Genomic DNA, 18,040 nt, shown 5'->3' with positions numbered 1-18,040 from the left:
CAAAGTGTAGGGCACTTGCCTTGCTTGCACCCAAACTGGGTTCAATCCCAAGCCCCCCATATGACACTTGAGCTCAGAGACAGGATTTAGCCCTAAGCACAGCTAGGTATAGCCCAAAAACCAAAAAAAAAAAAAAGACATTTCAAATAAATTCTATAGCCCCAAGAATATAACTAATGAACTGGAACAGCTTAAAAATTTCATTAGAGAAAAAACTGGTAACATATTAACATAAATAATTCTGCAGATTTATTTATACATTAAATCAATCCTTTCATAAGCATGAAATTTAAGCCTGAAGAATTCAATTAATGAATAGAATGCAGAGAAGTATAACATTTATTAGAGTATACTCTATTAGTTATCATTCACACTAAATGCCTTTACCTTGTTTTCACTGGATGAATCTTCTTGGACCTTAATGCGTCGTCTTTTCTTTTTCTGTTTATAACTCCGCTGATTTTCTTCTAACTCAGCCTTCTTTGCAGACCTAAAGAACATTTACAATGCAAAATGAGAGCTAGAGAGATAATACTGGGATTTAAGGTGCTTGTTTTGCATGGAGTCAATAGCAATTCAAATACCCAGCATCACATATGGTTACCAGAAACCTGAGCACATCTTCAGGATTGAATTTCCTTAAATTAATTATGCACTATTTCATAACTATGTTTTTTTATACATTCCTTGAAAAGATAAATAAAAACAAAAAAAATTCACTAGAGTAAAACAGGAAAATCCTTATTCCAATGATAAACAGTTTAAGTTACTTAGAGGAGGGGTAGGAGAAACTGCATACCAGGCTGGGTGCTTGCTATCTACACAGCCTATCTGGACCCCCGGCATCACATAGAGTCCTGAAAACCTTGCCAGGAGAGATTCCTGAATGTAGAGCCAGGAGGAAACCACAGCTATGTGTGGCCCAAAAATCAAAACATAAAAACAAAATATAAGTTACTCAACAGTTAGTAGATGATTAACACTAAAATAGATGGAGGGACTTTCTTTTTTTATTTTCTGGTTTGGACCCATATGGAATGCCGGGGGCAAGCTCCATACCCACTATAATATCATTCCAGTCCAGATGGAAGAACTCGAGATAAATGGCCAATAGATAAAAATTATTCACCACCTCTTTAAAATTCTTGTTCATATCAGGTCATATTTTTTAAGGAACAGTAACAACAGTATTAGTGAGAAGAGTACTTTTGGACTTAGAAATCATAAAAGTTACATTGATATAAATTTCTGGAAAAAGGACAAACATACAGATCAATGAAAGGAAAAGTCAGACCATAAGCTTTAGATTTATGGTTAACTGATAATGATATAGTAGAAGGTGGTCATAAACAATTCAGGGGATAGAAAATAACAGCATTTTTATGGTAATGAGGCAATAGATGCTAGAGAAGTTGTTTGGACCCCAATTATATATTATGTACTAAATTTTTAAATGAATATGTCTTCCTCCAAGCATATATCTTCCAGGTACCATATGAAATACTCATTGTTTTACTGATATAAGAGGGAGAGAAAATGATTATATACTTATTTTACTGAGACAATAAATTATCTTCTCTATGAGCTAGTTTTAAAATATATAGCACTGTAGCACTGTCATCCTGTTGCTTATCGATTTACTCAAGCAGGCTCCAGTAACATCTCCATTATGAGACTTGTTACTGTTTTTGGCATACTGAATACGCCACAGGGAGCTTGCCAGGCTCTGCTGTGCGGGTGGGATACTCTCGCCAGGCTCTCCAAGAGGGACGGAGGAATCAAACTCGGGAAAATATGCATGACGAGTCACAAAATTGCAAAACTTAAACCTAAAAATGTTCCTTTTACAAATCTGTTTTAAGACAATATTCAGGCAAATACAGGAACATACACAGATGCACTTTTTTTTTTTTTTTTTTTTTTTTTCTTTTTGGGTCACACCTGGCGATGCACAGGGGTTACTCCTGGCTATGCACTCAGGAATCACCCCTGGCCGTGCTCAGGGGACCATATGGGATGCTGGGATTTGAACCCGGGTCGGCCGCGTGCAAGGCAAATGCCCTACCCGCTGTGCTATCTCTCCAGCCCCACACAGATGCACTTTTACATATGCTTGTATACATGCATTTCCATGTGCATTATAAGTGTTCTAATAAACTTTCTGTATGTCTGCAAATATTCAATGACAAGAGCATTTATCAATACAGGAAAATTACATATGGGCATTTAATGGAAGTTCAATTTGTTGAGGACACACAACTCACTATATGTGCTTTTTGGGGAAAATATTTATATGTACATTTAAAATAATTTCAAATCAGGGGCTGGTGCAATAGCACAGAGGGTAGGGCATTTGCCTTGCATGTGGCCAATCCGGGTTTGAATCCCAGCATCACATATGGTCCCCTGAGCACTGCCAGAAGTGCAGAACCAGAAGTAACCCCTGTGCATCGCCGGGTGGGACCCAAAAAAGCAAAAAAAAAGTTTAAAATCAAAATATTTATCTTCACTTTATTAGTGACAGGAATCATTCTGCAAATAAAGTAAAGCATGGTGATCAAAGTTAATCCCTTACATTGAAAAAACCCATGTTTACCTTGTTCTAGGTCGCTGTTCATCTTCAGACTCACTAACTTCTTCACTAACTCCAGATTCCTGAAAATCAGAATCTTCAGAATCTTCACTGCTCACTTAAATTTAAAAAAAAAATACTATGAAATACTTCCTAACAAGAAATGCAATTCCCTAAATGTATCAATCACTTCACATTAAAACTTAAGCCTTGTAAGAATATCTCCAATATTTGCACTAACAGATCATGCATCATAAATGTTAACCACTTGGTTTTAAATGTTATTTATAAATATGACTAAAATGCACTTAAATTATATTTATAAAACTAAAGTTCTACATTAAAATATAAGTATGAATTGTACATGAATCGACAAAATGAGAATTTACTTCTCAGTAAAATAATTTAGCAATTATTAAAGATAAATATACTATGATGTGCACCCTATTATATTTTATATTCTACATAGATAAATATGCTATAAATATATTATGAACTCTGGTTATTCAAAAACAAAAAAAGCAAATCTGGACAGCCTAAATGAAATAGACCATTACAGCAACTGCCAATTTTGACAACTAAAAACTATAAAAAGAATACATAAATCACTTAGGGGACAGAAGAGATCATTCAAAATGCTAGTGAACATGCTTTGCATGTCAGAGGCCCAAGTTTGATCCTCTGCTACCATATATGCTCCAAGATCCTCCAAGAGCAACCCCCAAACACAAGACTTGGAGGAAGCTCTGAGTACTGCTGTGTGAGACCCAAAAACAAAACAAACAAAGACAAAACTCAAGAAGGACTCTGAAAAGGAAACAATAACAAATAGACAGGAAAATTAAAACTAAATTTGAACAATGACTCCTATAAAATTGAGGGGTTGAGAGAAGACAGTAAAATGGATTTTTTCCCCTACTTTCTTCTTGTTTTTACTCTTCTGTTGGTATTACAAAAGACTACACAACTAGCAGTGCTTGGATGCCAATACGGTCAAACTTGGTGGCACTTGCTCTGGGAGGGTATGTCCTGCTGGGCATTAAACTCAGAGCATCATCACACACACACACACACACACACACACACACACACACGCACGCACGCACACACTAACACATATACACATGCAAGTCCATATGAGTCATATCCCCAGCCTCTTCTGCTTTTCTTTGCTAGTTTGGAGAGAAATGTAAGTTAAATTCTAATAAAACTATACAGAGGATAATGGGTGGTGAAAATTAAAATTGGGGTGCTAGGTAAAAGGATCAAGTCCAGTGTATCACAAGAATGCTCAAATTAACTTTTTTGGTACCAAAATTTCTACTATAACACAAGCATCTAAAAAGCCCAGCAGATGAGTTTAGACACTTGCCTTGCTCATGGCTCAATGACACCAGCTCAATCCTTGGCACCACACAGGGTCCCGAGCACCTCCAGGAATGACCCCTGAGTATAGATCCAGGACTAACCCCAGACCACTGCCAAGTGTGGCCTTAGTCCACCTCTCAAAAAAAAAAATGCTTGTGAGGGGTATAGTGCCACCAATAGGTCAACTTGGACCTCAGGGCAAGTGCATCAGTATCCTGATGGTGCCATCAGGCATCCTGATACCCCAAAATTGCCACTGTGCCTTTGGTCAGACCCCAACAACTTGGGACCAAGTTTACCAAGAAATTAAATGGCCAAAAGCTAGGTATGTGGGAGCCACACCCACAAACCACCTCCAGCTCAGCTATACAAAATCATTGATTGGCCTTTTTTCAGAAACCCATAGATAAATCTCGAAAGAGATCAAAAGCCACAGTTAAGCTTGGATCTACTCATGGCTGAACAGACTGGGGTAAATCGGGAGGGGGGCGGGTTGGCCTAGTGGCCCGCCCAAGCAGAGCCCCCAGCAGCCACTTGCTTCCACAATCCAAAATTGCCACTTTACCCCTGGCCTGACTCCACCGTCTCAGGACAGACCTCACCAAGGTATAATCTGCTGAAAATTCTGTTATGCAGATTTTGTGACTGAAATCTCCAGGCTTTCTCAGAGTTGGGGTGGGCTACCTCCCCCCACTTCCCAATACACATGGAAGCACTGGCAGTCACCCCCAAGAACCAATTCCAGCACTACCCTGTAAGCTCTACTACTTGCCTTTCTTCAGAGACCCCTAAATAAATCTCGAAAGAGATCAAAAGCTGCAGTTAAGTTTGGACCCATGCATAGCTGAACAGACCGGGATGAGTTGAAGGGGGGCCGGGATGGCCTGTGCCCACCCAAGCAGAGCTCCTGGCAGCCACTTGCTTCCACAATCCAAAATTGCTGCCATACCCCCAGCTTGACTCTACCTTCTAAGGATGGACCTCACTAAGATATAATCTGCTGAAAATTTAGTAATGAGAATCTTAGTGCACCAACAGCCCTGGCCCAGAGACACAGCAGCAAGTCCTGGAAGATACCACAGCACTGGAGATCTTTCCAGGTCCCATGCAGAGCCAATCTCACCGGGGCACCCCAGATGGAGCAGCTGCAATCTCCCTGCCTACTCCTGATGGAATCCAGTGACCAAAAGCTTCCACAAGCAAGGCCCAGGTATGCGGGTTCCAGGACTAAATCTCCAGGCCGCATGGTGGCAGAGGAACCAGGATGTCCCTCCCCAGGTCCCTGCCTGCCCAGCAGACTTGCTATCATGCCCACAATTTGCCTCCGGGTGCCATCTTAGCACACCAACAGCCCTGGCCCAGAGAGTCCCAATTAAATCCCAAAATGGATTAGTGCTATCAGAGATATCTCTGGAACCCAATCATTTACAATCTAGAAATTTACATTTACAATTGCAGCCAGCCGCGCAAGCTCTCATGATATTCAAAATGAGCAGTGGAAAATAAATTATCTAGCGTCTGCCCCTGGCAGGTAGGCTTGAATGGTGATGGGAAAATTCAAGCAAAACATAATGCCCAAAATTAGAGAGAGAGTATTGGGGAAATTGTCTGCCATAGAAGCAGGGTGAGGACTGGAATGGAGGGGAGGGGGGATATTGGGGGCGTTGGTGGTAAAGGTGTGCACTGGTGGAGGGATGGGTGTTCCATCATTATATGGCTAAATCTCAAACATGAAAGCTTTGTAACTCTATCTTGTAACTCTATCTCACGATGATACAATAATATTAAAAAAGGGGAAAAAAAGAAAACGCTTGTTGTGTTAAGCAATGCTCAAAAATAATGGGGGAAATACTCAAAAGACATGTGATCTAACTTGATAGAGCTAACACTATACAAAGGTAAAGCAACTGGAAGCAAAAGATTAACTTCTCAGTGGCTCTCAAATGTATAGCATCTATGGTATTTCTCAAATCCAAAAATGCTTTTCTGAGGCTGGAGGGATAGTACAGCAGGTAAAGGACTTGCATCACACACAGGAAACCTATGTTTGATACCCTGCATCCCATAAGGCCTTCCAGGATCACTAGGAGCAATTCTTGAATTCAGAGCCAGGAGTCACCCTGAGTATCACTGGGCATGGCCCAAAACCCGCCCCAAGCTTTCTTATTCTAACAAGCGAATGTTATCCTGCCCTTCAAGAGAGATGGAGAATTGAGCAGAATCTTAATAAATGTCTCAGGCCAAAGTGGATGCCTAGCATTTAGGCAGCCTAGTTTCTATTCCTGGCCTCTCATGGTCTGCCAAGAATTCATTGCCAAGAGAACAGAACCAGAACCAAGAGAACAGAACCAGAACAAAAAAATCTGCTAAGCCCAAACTCCCCAAATCCTCAGACCTGACATTTAATTTCTCAAAGTACATATAACTTTATATAATGCTGCTCTCCCACATCTCTCATGCAGAATAAACATACAAAAGATATGTACCATATTTATAGTGACATGGTCCACAAGAGAATTCCCATTTGACAAACACATGGGCCCATAAGGGTCTCCCATATCTTTTCTCTGTTTTATAGTCCCAAACGTATCCTGTTTTTCCTTTCATGCTTCTTCCTATAGCCCAACTACATCATATTACATGCATCCCTTTTATCATGAGAGCCAAATGTTTTGTAATGGAATTTTTTAAAATTTTTACAGCACATCCAAATCCACATGTTCCACTAAAATTGAGGCCTATCTGGTAAAAGCTCATCTATGTCAAGTCTTCTCTGAGGATAACTCCCCAGCACCCAAGAAGCCAAAACAGTTTTATCTTTTGTGACATACTGTAAGATATTCATTCTAGTATTATGGTATCTTGAATTAATTACAATAATTCTTTCTAATAAAGAGAGTCTCTTGCCCGCAATTCTGGCTGTCTTCCCCAGGGCTCCTCAGTGGGGATCCAGCTTCCCTTCCTGCCCCGAGCAGAGCTCCTGGCGTCCGAAGACTACCGGAAGCTAGCCACGTTCAGACAGGCCTCACGCATGAAGGTACCGGCAGAGGAACCCAGGTGTGTGTAATTCCATCAACAGCCAACATTCAGAGACTTAAAGGCGATCTCCTAGAAGCGATATCTTAGAACCTACTTCTCCCTCTGGGAGAAAGTAGCAAGCTGCTGAGAGTTTCCTGCCCACATGGGGCAGCCTTGCAAGATTCCCATGGTATTCATATGCTAACGCTGGATCTCATTCCCCTGACCCTGAAAGAGCCTCCAATGAGGCACCTTTAGGAAGGCCAAATGGGAAGAGCTTCTAAAATCTCAGGGATAGGATGAATGAAGAAGTTACTGAGCCCGCTCGAGAAATCGACGAATGGGATTTCGTGATCGTGATTTCTTTCTAAATTAGTGACTGACAAAGCTGGTTAAATATCGGAAGTACTGGGATCCTTTGTTAGCGGGCTGGGGGAGTCCACACCCAACAGTGTTCAAGGTTTAATTCAGGCTCTGTACTTAGAGATCAGTCATGGCAGGGTTCAGGGTTCAGGGGACCATATGCAATGCTAGAGAATCAAACACAGGTTGTCTCTGACCACAACACTGAAATCCTTTTAAAATTTACAAATACCTAGAACTTATAATCACCGATTACATTGTAACTGGAATAGTATTAGGCATATTTAAAAATTCCTCAAGTGATCCACAAGCACAGCAAGGTTGAAAACTACCATATGAGAGCAATAACAGAGGGCAGAACATTTACCTTGTATGCAGCTGACCCAGATTCAATCCCTGGCATCCCATATGGTCCCCCAAAAACTACCAGGAATGCAGAGACAAGAGCCAAGAGCCAAGAGTAATACCTGTGCATGGCCAAGTGTGTCCCCTACCAAAAGAAAACTACCATACAAAACAATCTCCTACTTCATGCTCGTGTCCTCAATACAGTGATTCTAGAAATACCTAAATACTAAATTAAGATGAATTCAAAGGTTGGTTTGGGATCAAACTTTGTTATGCTCAGGAATTATTCCTGGTTCTGTGTTCAGGGGTCACTCTATGTTCTGCTCAGGAAATCACTGTGTGGTGCTGGGGAGGGTACACATGTCAGCTGTGTACAAGTCAAGTACCTAACCCACTGTACTATCTCTACAGCTAGGATTCAGACATTTAATTTAGTGAAAATTTAATCTGAATACAAAAGTTTTGCATATAAAATCCATATTAATTGGTCCATATTAACGTCATGTTACCTTACCTTGGGAAAGCATTTTTACTTTAACAGATTTTCTTCACAGCCTTTATACTTTATTTGCAATCATGTTTACTTAAATTTTTAGTCTAAAGGTATATGACTACCAAAGATTAAAATAGGGCCAGGGATCAAAAGCCACTAAGCTGCCAAACTGTTCCAGCAGAGGGGCTAAAGCTACAGAACAGCAGGTAGGGCATTTGCCTTGCACACAACCAACATGGGTTTGATACCTGGCGTCCCATATGGTCCCCAGGCATCTCCATGATTGATTCCTGAATACAGAGACAGGAGTAGCCCCTCAGCATCACTGGATGTGAACCCTAAACAAAAAACAACTGCACGAATGGAATTTCCAAGATGAAAACTCTGACATCTTCAGACTAGTGATAGGAAGGTTATGTAACATCCCCTCAACTAGGTCCACCAGCTGACACACTGACCTTCTCAGACATTTAAAAAGTCCCAGCTGTACAACTCCTGGCACTTCCAATTTTCACAGTATTTATAGCCCAGAGAAGTAGACCAAATTATGGGGCCAGAGAAGTAGCACAGCGGGTAGGCCCTTGCCTTGAACACAGCCAAACCAGGTTCCATCCTAAGCATCATCCCATAAGGTCCCTGACACCTCTAGGAGTAATTCCTAAGAATTACAGAGCAATTTTTTTGTTGAACCCGGAGTAACCCCCTGAGTATTGCTGGGTGTGGACCCCCCAAAAAGTACAGCAAATTTGATGGGAAAATTGTGTATAAGCCCACCAAGCTCAATGAATGAAAACAGTAACACCAAAGGCTCAAACTGCAACAATCAACTTAGTGAATCTTCAGACAATGACTTTAAGAACACCACTGTGAGATATAACAATCATCAAAAATAGACTCTTACTGATCTATTTTCTGGTAATTCCATTTGTCATTCTGTTGTAGTAAGCAATATTAAGTAAAACTGCTGTGTGCCTGCTAAGTGCCAGACTTCATGAATAGGAAGGAAACTGGGGACGCTGGTGTGGTATTTGAACATTTTACGCCTAAAACAACTGTATAAAGAACAACTTTCTAAATTATGGTGTTATAATTAAAAAAGTAAGGCTGATGAGCTGGAATGACCGTAAAGATAATAGGGCATCTGCCTTACACGTGGCCAATCCAGGTTCAATCCCAACACCCTATATGGTCCCCTGAGCTCTCCAGGAATGACCCCTTAGTGCACAGCCAGGAGAAAGTACTGGTTTTAACCCCCAAACAAAAAAATTAAAATTAAACTAATTTTAAAAAGACTGGGCCCACAGAGGTAGTACTTTGGATAAGGTGCCTGTCTTGCACAAGGCTGACACAGGCTCAATCTCTGGCAACCCATATGGTCCCCCAAGTCTGCCAGGAGTGACTCTGAGCACAGAACCGGAAGTAAGCCCTGAACACTACCTGGTATGACAAAAATAAATAAAAATTTTAAAATTAAGGAAAAAATAAGGCAAAAGAGGTACCTGTAAGGACTAAAGAGCATGTCATATATGTGCACGGCACTCCAACAGAGTGTGGCCCTATTTGCCCCTCAAAATACTGAGTTAAACCAGCTTTGCATTGTAACCACAAAGAAATGAACCCTCAGACCTGCAGAGCCAGGTCCAATACCACAGGAAGTAGCTCAGAGCTTTCTAAGCACTGCTTATAAGCCCTCCTAAGCATCCTAAATACGTGTCAAAATTATGCCCTCTCTCAAAGTTATTTTCATACTGTAATTTTTTATTTTGTTCTCATGTAAGAAAATAATAGTTACCATTATGCTGATGAAAAAGTACATCAGTGGTCAAACTGTTAGAGCAGATGTACAGATACTTTATTACTATAGTAAGTTTACAAAACAAGTATGGTTCCTTATATTCAAAATTAAAAATTCTTACCCTTCCGTCTATTTCTGACTTTCGCTTCTTTGTGTTCTTTAGGTTTTGTCTTTTTCTCCTCTCCAGATTCTCCATCACTCACAGTCAGCTTGTGCCTCAAAAGCCTATGTCTATATCTCGGTTTCTTAGATTCTTCAGAATCCGAATCTGATTCAGAATTGACTTGATTTTTTGCTTCTAAATGAAGAAAATATATCAATAAAACCTTCAGATATTGTTTCTTTAAACAGCTTTACAAAAATTTTTTATTGAAAATCATCATGGGTTTTGAAAAATATCAGAACTATACACTTACCATGGTATCACTAGTAACAGCAATCTAATACAAAAGACCTTATTTATTTATTCTTTAAGTTACAAAAAGTAATGACACATTTAGTTAAAGAATAAAATTTCTGCACAATCATGTTTCTTGGTACTAAAGGACAAAACATGAATCATTACAGATACTCAAAAAGAGTAAATATAATACACATCAATAAACATTGTAATAAACTTCTACTGCATGTTAAGACAGACATTAAGAAATTCAACGGAACTAAAACATGAGACCTAAGAAGCAACCACTAAAACTTTGTTATATGCCTGTCAAATTGACAGGTGTGGAAAGTGTGAGAGTTGAGGTAGGGAGGGAATCTGGAACAATGGTTGAGGGATTGGTGTTAAATGATTGTATGCCTAAATCTCAACTATCAGTAACTTTGTAAATTACGGTTCTTTAATAAAAATTTTACAATGATAAATTTTTCAAATCACAAGTGTCTAAACAAGTGTTTTTCAAACCACAAGTGTCTTAACTATACAGTACAAAAAGCAAAAGACTAGAAAATAATTAAATTTCATTATCTTATAATTCTCTTTTTAGACACTAACCCTCAATGGTTTCTTCATTGTGTTTTCCGGTTCTTTTTTTTCCTACTTCAGCTTCGTCATCTGATGATCCATCTTCATCAGAGGAGAGATTGGCTTTGATTTCATCTAAAAGCATCTTCTTGGCAATTCTTGAGTAAAAACACAATAAAAAGTACTTAGTGACAAAGCATAACAAAGAATTATGTATCAAAATGTGCCAACTGGGGGCTAGGACAATAGCACAGCGGGTAGGGCGTTTGCCTTGCACACAGCCGACCCAGGTTCGATTCCCACCATCCCATATGGTCCCCTGAGCACTGCCAGGAGTAACTCCTGAGTGCAAAGCCAGGAGGCAACCCCTGTGCATTGCCGGGTGTGACCCAAAAAGCAAAAAAAAAAAAAAAAAAAGTGCCAACAGATTTCATATTGCAAAATGACAACCAAAACTATGTTTTCACCAATTGAAACTTTTAATATTAATTAACGCTGATTTGTCCCCAATTCTCAACATTGAAATGTCTCCAGGAAAATTTCTAGTGAGTTATCAACTGAAACATTGTATTGGGTAACACTGATCCTAAACTCACTCTACTATCACCATTCCATTATTATGTTACAAAGACTCTAAAGAATAAACTACTAGGAGCAGCTACAAGTGCAGGCACCCTCTCTGTGTGAAAGCAACGACCCAGTGAGAAGAAAGTCTCCTAGTGCCAGTCCCCAGTAGAAGGCATACCCGCACGAATTCTCTATGGCAAGAATTTTCCTTCGAGCAAGTTGGCAGTGAAATTTGAACACATATTCTGTATCCGACCCAGAAAACCAGTAATGCTTGGCTCATCCCACAGCATGTGGGATGAGGAAAGCATGTGGTTTTCTAAGCTGTAAATTAATCTCCCCCTCCATATCCCATAAGATCCATATCTTGGCCTCCTATACTGAATTTTCACTAGGGCAGCCTGGCTACCCCAACCACAATAGGCCAAGAGTCAATTAGACCCTACTCCATTCAACATTCCCCCAAAACCCACAAAAGTATTGGTGACCAAGAAACAATACAACCTTAATTAAAAATTAGACAGGAACACCAGTTCAAAGGGGATATCTTTGACAAGGAAAGAAAAAAACGATACCCACTGAATTCCCCCAAAATCATCCCTGGCCATGAGGGGGCGATGCTGATAGTGTATTGAAAAAAAATCACCTCCAGATTAACACAGAAATCATGGGGAAACAATGCAGAAACCCATCATAGGAAGTAGACAAAGATAGGAGTCCTGAAACCTCAACAAGTAATATCTACCAACATAGTCTCTCTGATAAAGAATTGAGAAATGAAATGGTGATGTTTAATGAGATCACAGAAACAAAGTACATCCAATAAAACAAAGGAGGCTATGAGAGCAGAAATAAACTACAAGCAGAAATGTAATCATTAAAATAATTGGCAGTACAATGGAATATTATGTAGCTATCAGGAAAATAAGGTTATGAAAGTTGTTTATAAATGCATGGACATGGAGAATACCATGCTGACTGAAATGAGTCAGAAGAGGAACAGACAAAGAATGATTGCACTCAGTTCTGGGATATAAAAGACACAGTATGAGACTATTACCCATAGAAAATGAAGGCTAGAAGGACTGGTCCACAGTTGGAAGCTTGTCACAAAGTGGAGGTAAGGGGAAGAGGGTATTTAGAATAGAGAAGGGATTATCACAATGACAATTGGAAATAATCACTCTGGACAAGAACTGAGTGCTAAAAGTAGGGAAAGGGATATATATACATATACATATATATACATATATACATATATATAACAACAACACAGTACCAGTTTCACAAACCATTAATGTCCAAAATGCACTACACTCTCGAGAGTGAGAGAGAAAAAAAGTGTTGCTATAGAGGCAGTGAGAGAGCAAGGGAGTGAGCGAGCGAGCAAGCGAACGAGCAAGCGAACGAGCAGAGAGAGAGACACAGAGACAGAGACAGAGAAGCAGGCTGGGAGGGAGTAACAGGAAGGAAACTGGGGATATCGGTAGTGGGAAATGTACACTGGTGATGGGATGGTGTTGGAACATTGTATAATTGAAACCCAATCATGAACAACTTTGTAAATGTATATCTCAATAAATTCAATAAAAAAAATTTTTTTTTGATTCAATAAAAAAGAATAAACTGCGGGGCCGGAGTGATAGCACAGCGGGTAGGGCGTTTGCCTTGCACGTGGCCGACCCGGGTTCGATCCCCGGCATCCCATATGGTCCCCCAAGCACTGCCAGGAGTATTTCCTGAGTGCAAAGCCAGGAGTAACCCCTGAGCATCGCTGGGTGTGACCCAAAAAGCAAAAAAAATAAAAAATAAACTGCTATATAGACTAATGCTAAGAAAAAACTGAACATATTTTTTTTATTCATCAGCAATCCACATTCTAAGTAAATTAATGAAAAAAACTCTTTATTAAAAAATACTGATAAGATTAAACCTTGCAGAATTCACAGCAACTTGAATACAATGGGAAAGAGAAAGGCAAATATTAGATGATACAGAGCAAAAAGAAGGGAATTTTTTGTAAGGGAATACACAACAGTCCATTAAGTCAAACCCTGAGATTCTGCCAACAGAACTAACTGAGAATGAAAAATGATTAACAAAGAACTTAGGTGGAGAGATACTGGTACTGGTACAGATCATGGTGCATTAACACTGTATGCTGTAAACATTAACATCAATGCTATTGCAAATCATGAAATCTTAGTTTAAACAATAAGGAGGGTAACAGTATAGTGAATAAGGCGTTTGCCTTGCATGCAGCTGAACTAGTTTCTATCCCCAGTATCCTATATGGACCAGTGAGCACTGGCAGGAAAGACTCGAGTACAGAACCAGGAGTAATCCCTGTGCATTGTTGGGTCTGGCCCACAAATAAGAACAAAACTAAAAAAAAAAAAAAAAAAACAGGAAAAACATGAACAAGAAACTCAAACAGCATTTTGTCCTTTAAACTTTTACTTCCTTCTAAGTTTTTTAAACAAATGAAAGCATTCTTCAACTTCTATATATAGAGAGGCAATCAGAAATCCTTAACAAAATTGAAGCAGAAAAGGACAGGAATCAAAATATATTGACAATACATATGGAAAAAATGTGCAAACTGACACAGATATGTATTCAATATTCAAAATAAGTTGATAGGGCCAATAGTACCACTTATAATAAAATTTCTCATCAAGCACCTCAAAGGACATCTCGCTAACTAAAATCAACTGCTATAAGGCTTTAGAATACACTATTTTAGGGGAAGAAATAGTTAAAAGGGCCAAGTGCAAACTTTGTATGTGTGAGGACCAGTTTTGATCGCCATTATTCTAGGGTCACCCTGAACATGGCCTAAAACAACCTGAACACAAAGTCAGTAGCCCCTAAGAATCAGCAGTTGTGGCCTAAAACCAAAACCAAAAATATTTCTTTAGTTACGATAAAACAAAACATATCCAATATAAACTCGCATGTTTGCATCTGAAAATGCCTGGACTTTATTTAACAGGGTAATGCCAGGATCAATTCAAATCCAGAGACTAACATACCCAAGCAAGTCCTGAGCCACATACCTGAATAAAAATGCAAAAGAAGCAATGCATTTGTGCAAAATAAAGCATTCTGATATACCTAGTACCTTTTTCATTGAAATTTTGAAGAAACACAGTACAAAGACAAAATGAAGCTGGGAAAAAAATGTGGCATGCAAGAGTCATAAATAAATCTCAAAAGATAACAGCAAGGTGCATAGATACCTCCAGACTCCAAAATTAGGTTGAGTCTCATACCTGGGACACCTCGGAGAGGGTTGGGTCAGCCCTCCACCCACCCAAACAGAGACACAACAGCCTAAAATCTCCATACCCCAACTGGCACCATGCTCAAGGCCAATCTCCACAGGCTCGGACAAGACTCATACAGGAATGAATCTGTTGAAAAACTCAGGTATGTGGGTTTTGTGACCAAAATACCCAAGCTCTCATGGAGTCAGGGGTGTGCGACCTCCCCACATCCCTCTGTTCTTCCAGGAGCCTGGCAGTCACACCCATGAACTGCCTCTGGAACCACATAAGCTCATTTATAGGCCGTGATCCAAAGACTCATAAATCTCGAAAGTAATCAGCAAGCTGCAGAGATGTTTCTGGACCATTCAGTTAAAAATTTAACTCTAGGGGCTGGAGCAATAGCACAGCGGGTAGGGCGTTTGCCTTGCACACGGCCGACCCGGGTTTGATTCCCAGCATCCCATATGGTCCCCTGAGCACCGCCAGGGATAATTCCTGAGTGCAGAGCCAGGAGTAACCCCTGTGCATCGCTGGGTGTGACCCAAAAAGCAAAAAAAAAAAAATTAACTCTAGCTATATCACCCTATCAAAATTTTAGAATTCCTGGAGCGGCCTGTGGCTGTGCAACATTTGATACACTATACCACTGATATACCAGGAGTAGCACACTACAAACAAGAGTGTAAGGAATTCAGGATGAGATATAACAATTTTCACACACCTTTCACTAAGGAAATCTTTTTTGATCATTTTTTAGCAAATTAATCATAACATACAATAAAAAACAAATCATTTAGGGCCTGCAAGTGGAGCAGACTTGGGTGGTGGTTGGGAAAATTGGAAATAATGGTCTGGAAATGTGTAATCATGGGGGACTGTTGTTGGAATATTGAATTTAATACATCACCATGAGCAACCATAAAAATCAAATTAAATTTTAAAAACTGAAAATTTAAGAGGCCTTAAAAATGTGACATGCTTCTAAATTTTTTCACAGACTAACTTCTATGGGGTAAACATACATTCTGCAATTAAAGATGGCTGAATCTAGCTCACTCAAAAGTTTGCAGTAGAATTAGAGAATTCTATTAGTTTTAGATTTGAAGACCCAGTTACTATGTCTTTGTTTTTGCTTTTTGGGTCACACCCAGCGGTGCACAGGGGTTACTCCTGACTCATGCACTCAAGAATTACTCCTGGCAGTGCTCAGGGAATCATATGGGATGCTGGGAATCAAACCCAGGTCAGCCACATGCAAGGCAACTGCCCTACCCGCTGCTCTATCACTCCAGCCCCCAGTTACTATGTCTTAACATGAATTACAGTTCAAAAAAGCATCATTATGGTCCTCTAAACAATGGTAGGAGTGAGACTCCTGTAAGTAAAGCCAGAAATAAGCCCTAAACAACACTGGCTGTGACCCAAAGTAAAACAAAAAGATTTTCTTGTAAAATCTGCATGACAGATTTTAATGCATGCTAAAGTCTTCTCATTTTGATTAGAAAAGAACATGGCTTTTTGTAATTTGTATTCCAGGATGCAACAAAGGGAGACTGAAGCAATATAGGTAATAATGTCTACTCAGGGTTACCATACACCACTTGGTATTCACCGAAACAAACTGATCAGAAATAATAGAAAACAGAGTGTTAGCAGCTGTTAAAAGAAATTAAAGGTGAAGTGTGTTTGCTGTCTTGGGATTTTCTGTCCTGTTGTGTATTCAAATAAAATGAATAATTTAAATCTTACTGAAGGTGCAATCATAAAGCTCTTAAATTACAAAAAATATAAGCTTGTTTATTGGAATTACAAATTGCCTTTAATTAATATAAGGCTTTGGGCAGGAGATAAGGTATGGACATTAAGGTGCTTGCCTTGCATGCAGCTCATCACAGTTGAATCCCTGGCACCACGTATGTTCCTTCAAGCACTGTCAGGAATGATTCCTGAGGGCAGAGCCAGTAGGAGTAAGTTCTGAGCACTGACAGATGCCAGTCAAATAAAGGAGAGACTTATTTAAGGTTGCCACTTTCCATTTTGTTCAGAAAAAAAATATTTAAACCAAACTTTTACTTAACAAAGCTTTATAAAATATTCTGACATATATGCTGGAGCGGGTCGGGCATTTGCCTTGCACGCGGCCGACCCGGGTTCGATTCCTCTGTCCCTCTCGGAGAGCCCGGCAAGCTACCGAGAGTATCCCGCCCGCACGGCAAAGCCTGGCAAGCAACCCATGGCGTATTTGATATGCCAAAATTAGTAACAACAAGCCCCACAATGGAGATGTTACTGGTGCCTGCTCGAGCAAATCGATGAGCAATGGGATGACAGTGATACAGTGATACAGTGATATGCTGGACAGAGAGTACAGTGGGTAAGGTAGTTGCCATAAGTACCAGCAGGTGTGACTCCTGAGCACAGAACTGAAAACAATTCACCTAGACTTACAATATCTTAAATTGTGGGTGGTACAATAGCCACCAAAAATACATTATTTATTCACTCTAGTTAGTTAAATCAACTGATGTTTGTATTTAAAATTTTTTAAAGATCTTAAATTACCTTTAAGTACTTATTACTTCAATCACTTAATTTTCTTCCTCTCAAACTCAAGACATGTTCTAAAAACATATATAGTAAGTACTAAACCCTAAAAGAAGATGAGGGGTTGCACAGACCTAGTATAGTAGGTTATTTTGATCCCCAGTGCCCCATATGGCCCACCCAAGCCCCATCAGCGGTGATCCTTCAGTGCAGAGCCAGGAGTCAGCCCTGAGCACCACCAGGTGTGGCAAAAAAAGACCTTCTCTGGATACTGGAAAGTACTGATCCAAGTAATACTGAATAATACTGAACATACAATGTATTTTCCTACTCACACATACAGTTATGCAAAGCTCTAATTTATAAATTAGGAATAGTGAGATCAATAACTAATGATGAATAAAGGTCTAAAAATACATGCCAATAAAAGTTATGTGGATAGGGATTCTTTCTTGTAAAACATTTTCAGACCACATTGACCACAGACAACTGTAATGCAAAACTATAGAAACCAAAACCATCTTATGCACACAGGTAAAATCAATCTCGAAAAATAAAATGATAGCCACACACTGAAGAATTATATAATTCATCAACAACTTTCAGTGAAATCATAAAGAACAGTCAAAAGTACAAACTTCAGAAGCATTTTTAGTATTTCTCTACAAATTTATACACAACCATGTATGTTCCCTAAGTTTTACCTTGCTAAGATACTTTAGACTGCATTCTAATA

General features: G+C 39.6%; 1 protein-coding gene across 6 annotated transcripts in view; it reads right to left on the bottom strand.

Annotated features, from left to right (window-relative positions):
- ATRX (ATRX chromatin remodeler) overlaps positions 1-18,040 on the bottom strand; it is a 206,638-nt gene that overhangs the window by 82,193 nt on the left and 106,405 nt on the right. For all 6 annotated transcript variants that reach the window (XM_055119813.1, XM_055119814.1, XM_055119818.1 and 3 more), the window contains 4 exons: positions 10,952-11,079; positions 10,079-10,255; positions 2,597-2,690; positions 388-490 (listed from right to left, as the gene is read on the bottom strand). In XM_055119813.1, coding sequence (XP_054975788.1) covers positions 388-490; positions 2,597-2,690; positions 10,079-10,255; positions 10,952-11,079 — 502 coding nt within the window. The remainder of the gene's footprint in view (positions 1-387; positions 491-2,596; positions 2,691-10,078; positions 10,256-10,951; positions 11,080-18,040) is intronic.

Source organism: Sorex araneus, chromosome X, assembly GCF_027595985.1.
Source record: "Sorex araneus isolate mSorAra2 chromosome X, mSorAra2.pri, whole genome shotgun sequence".
Taxonomy (NCBI): domain Eukaryota; kingdom Metazoa; phylum Chordata; class Mammalia; order Eulipotyphla; family Soricidae; genus Sorex; species Sorex araneus.
This window is presented reverse-complemented; position numbering and strand designations above follow the sequence as displayed.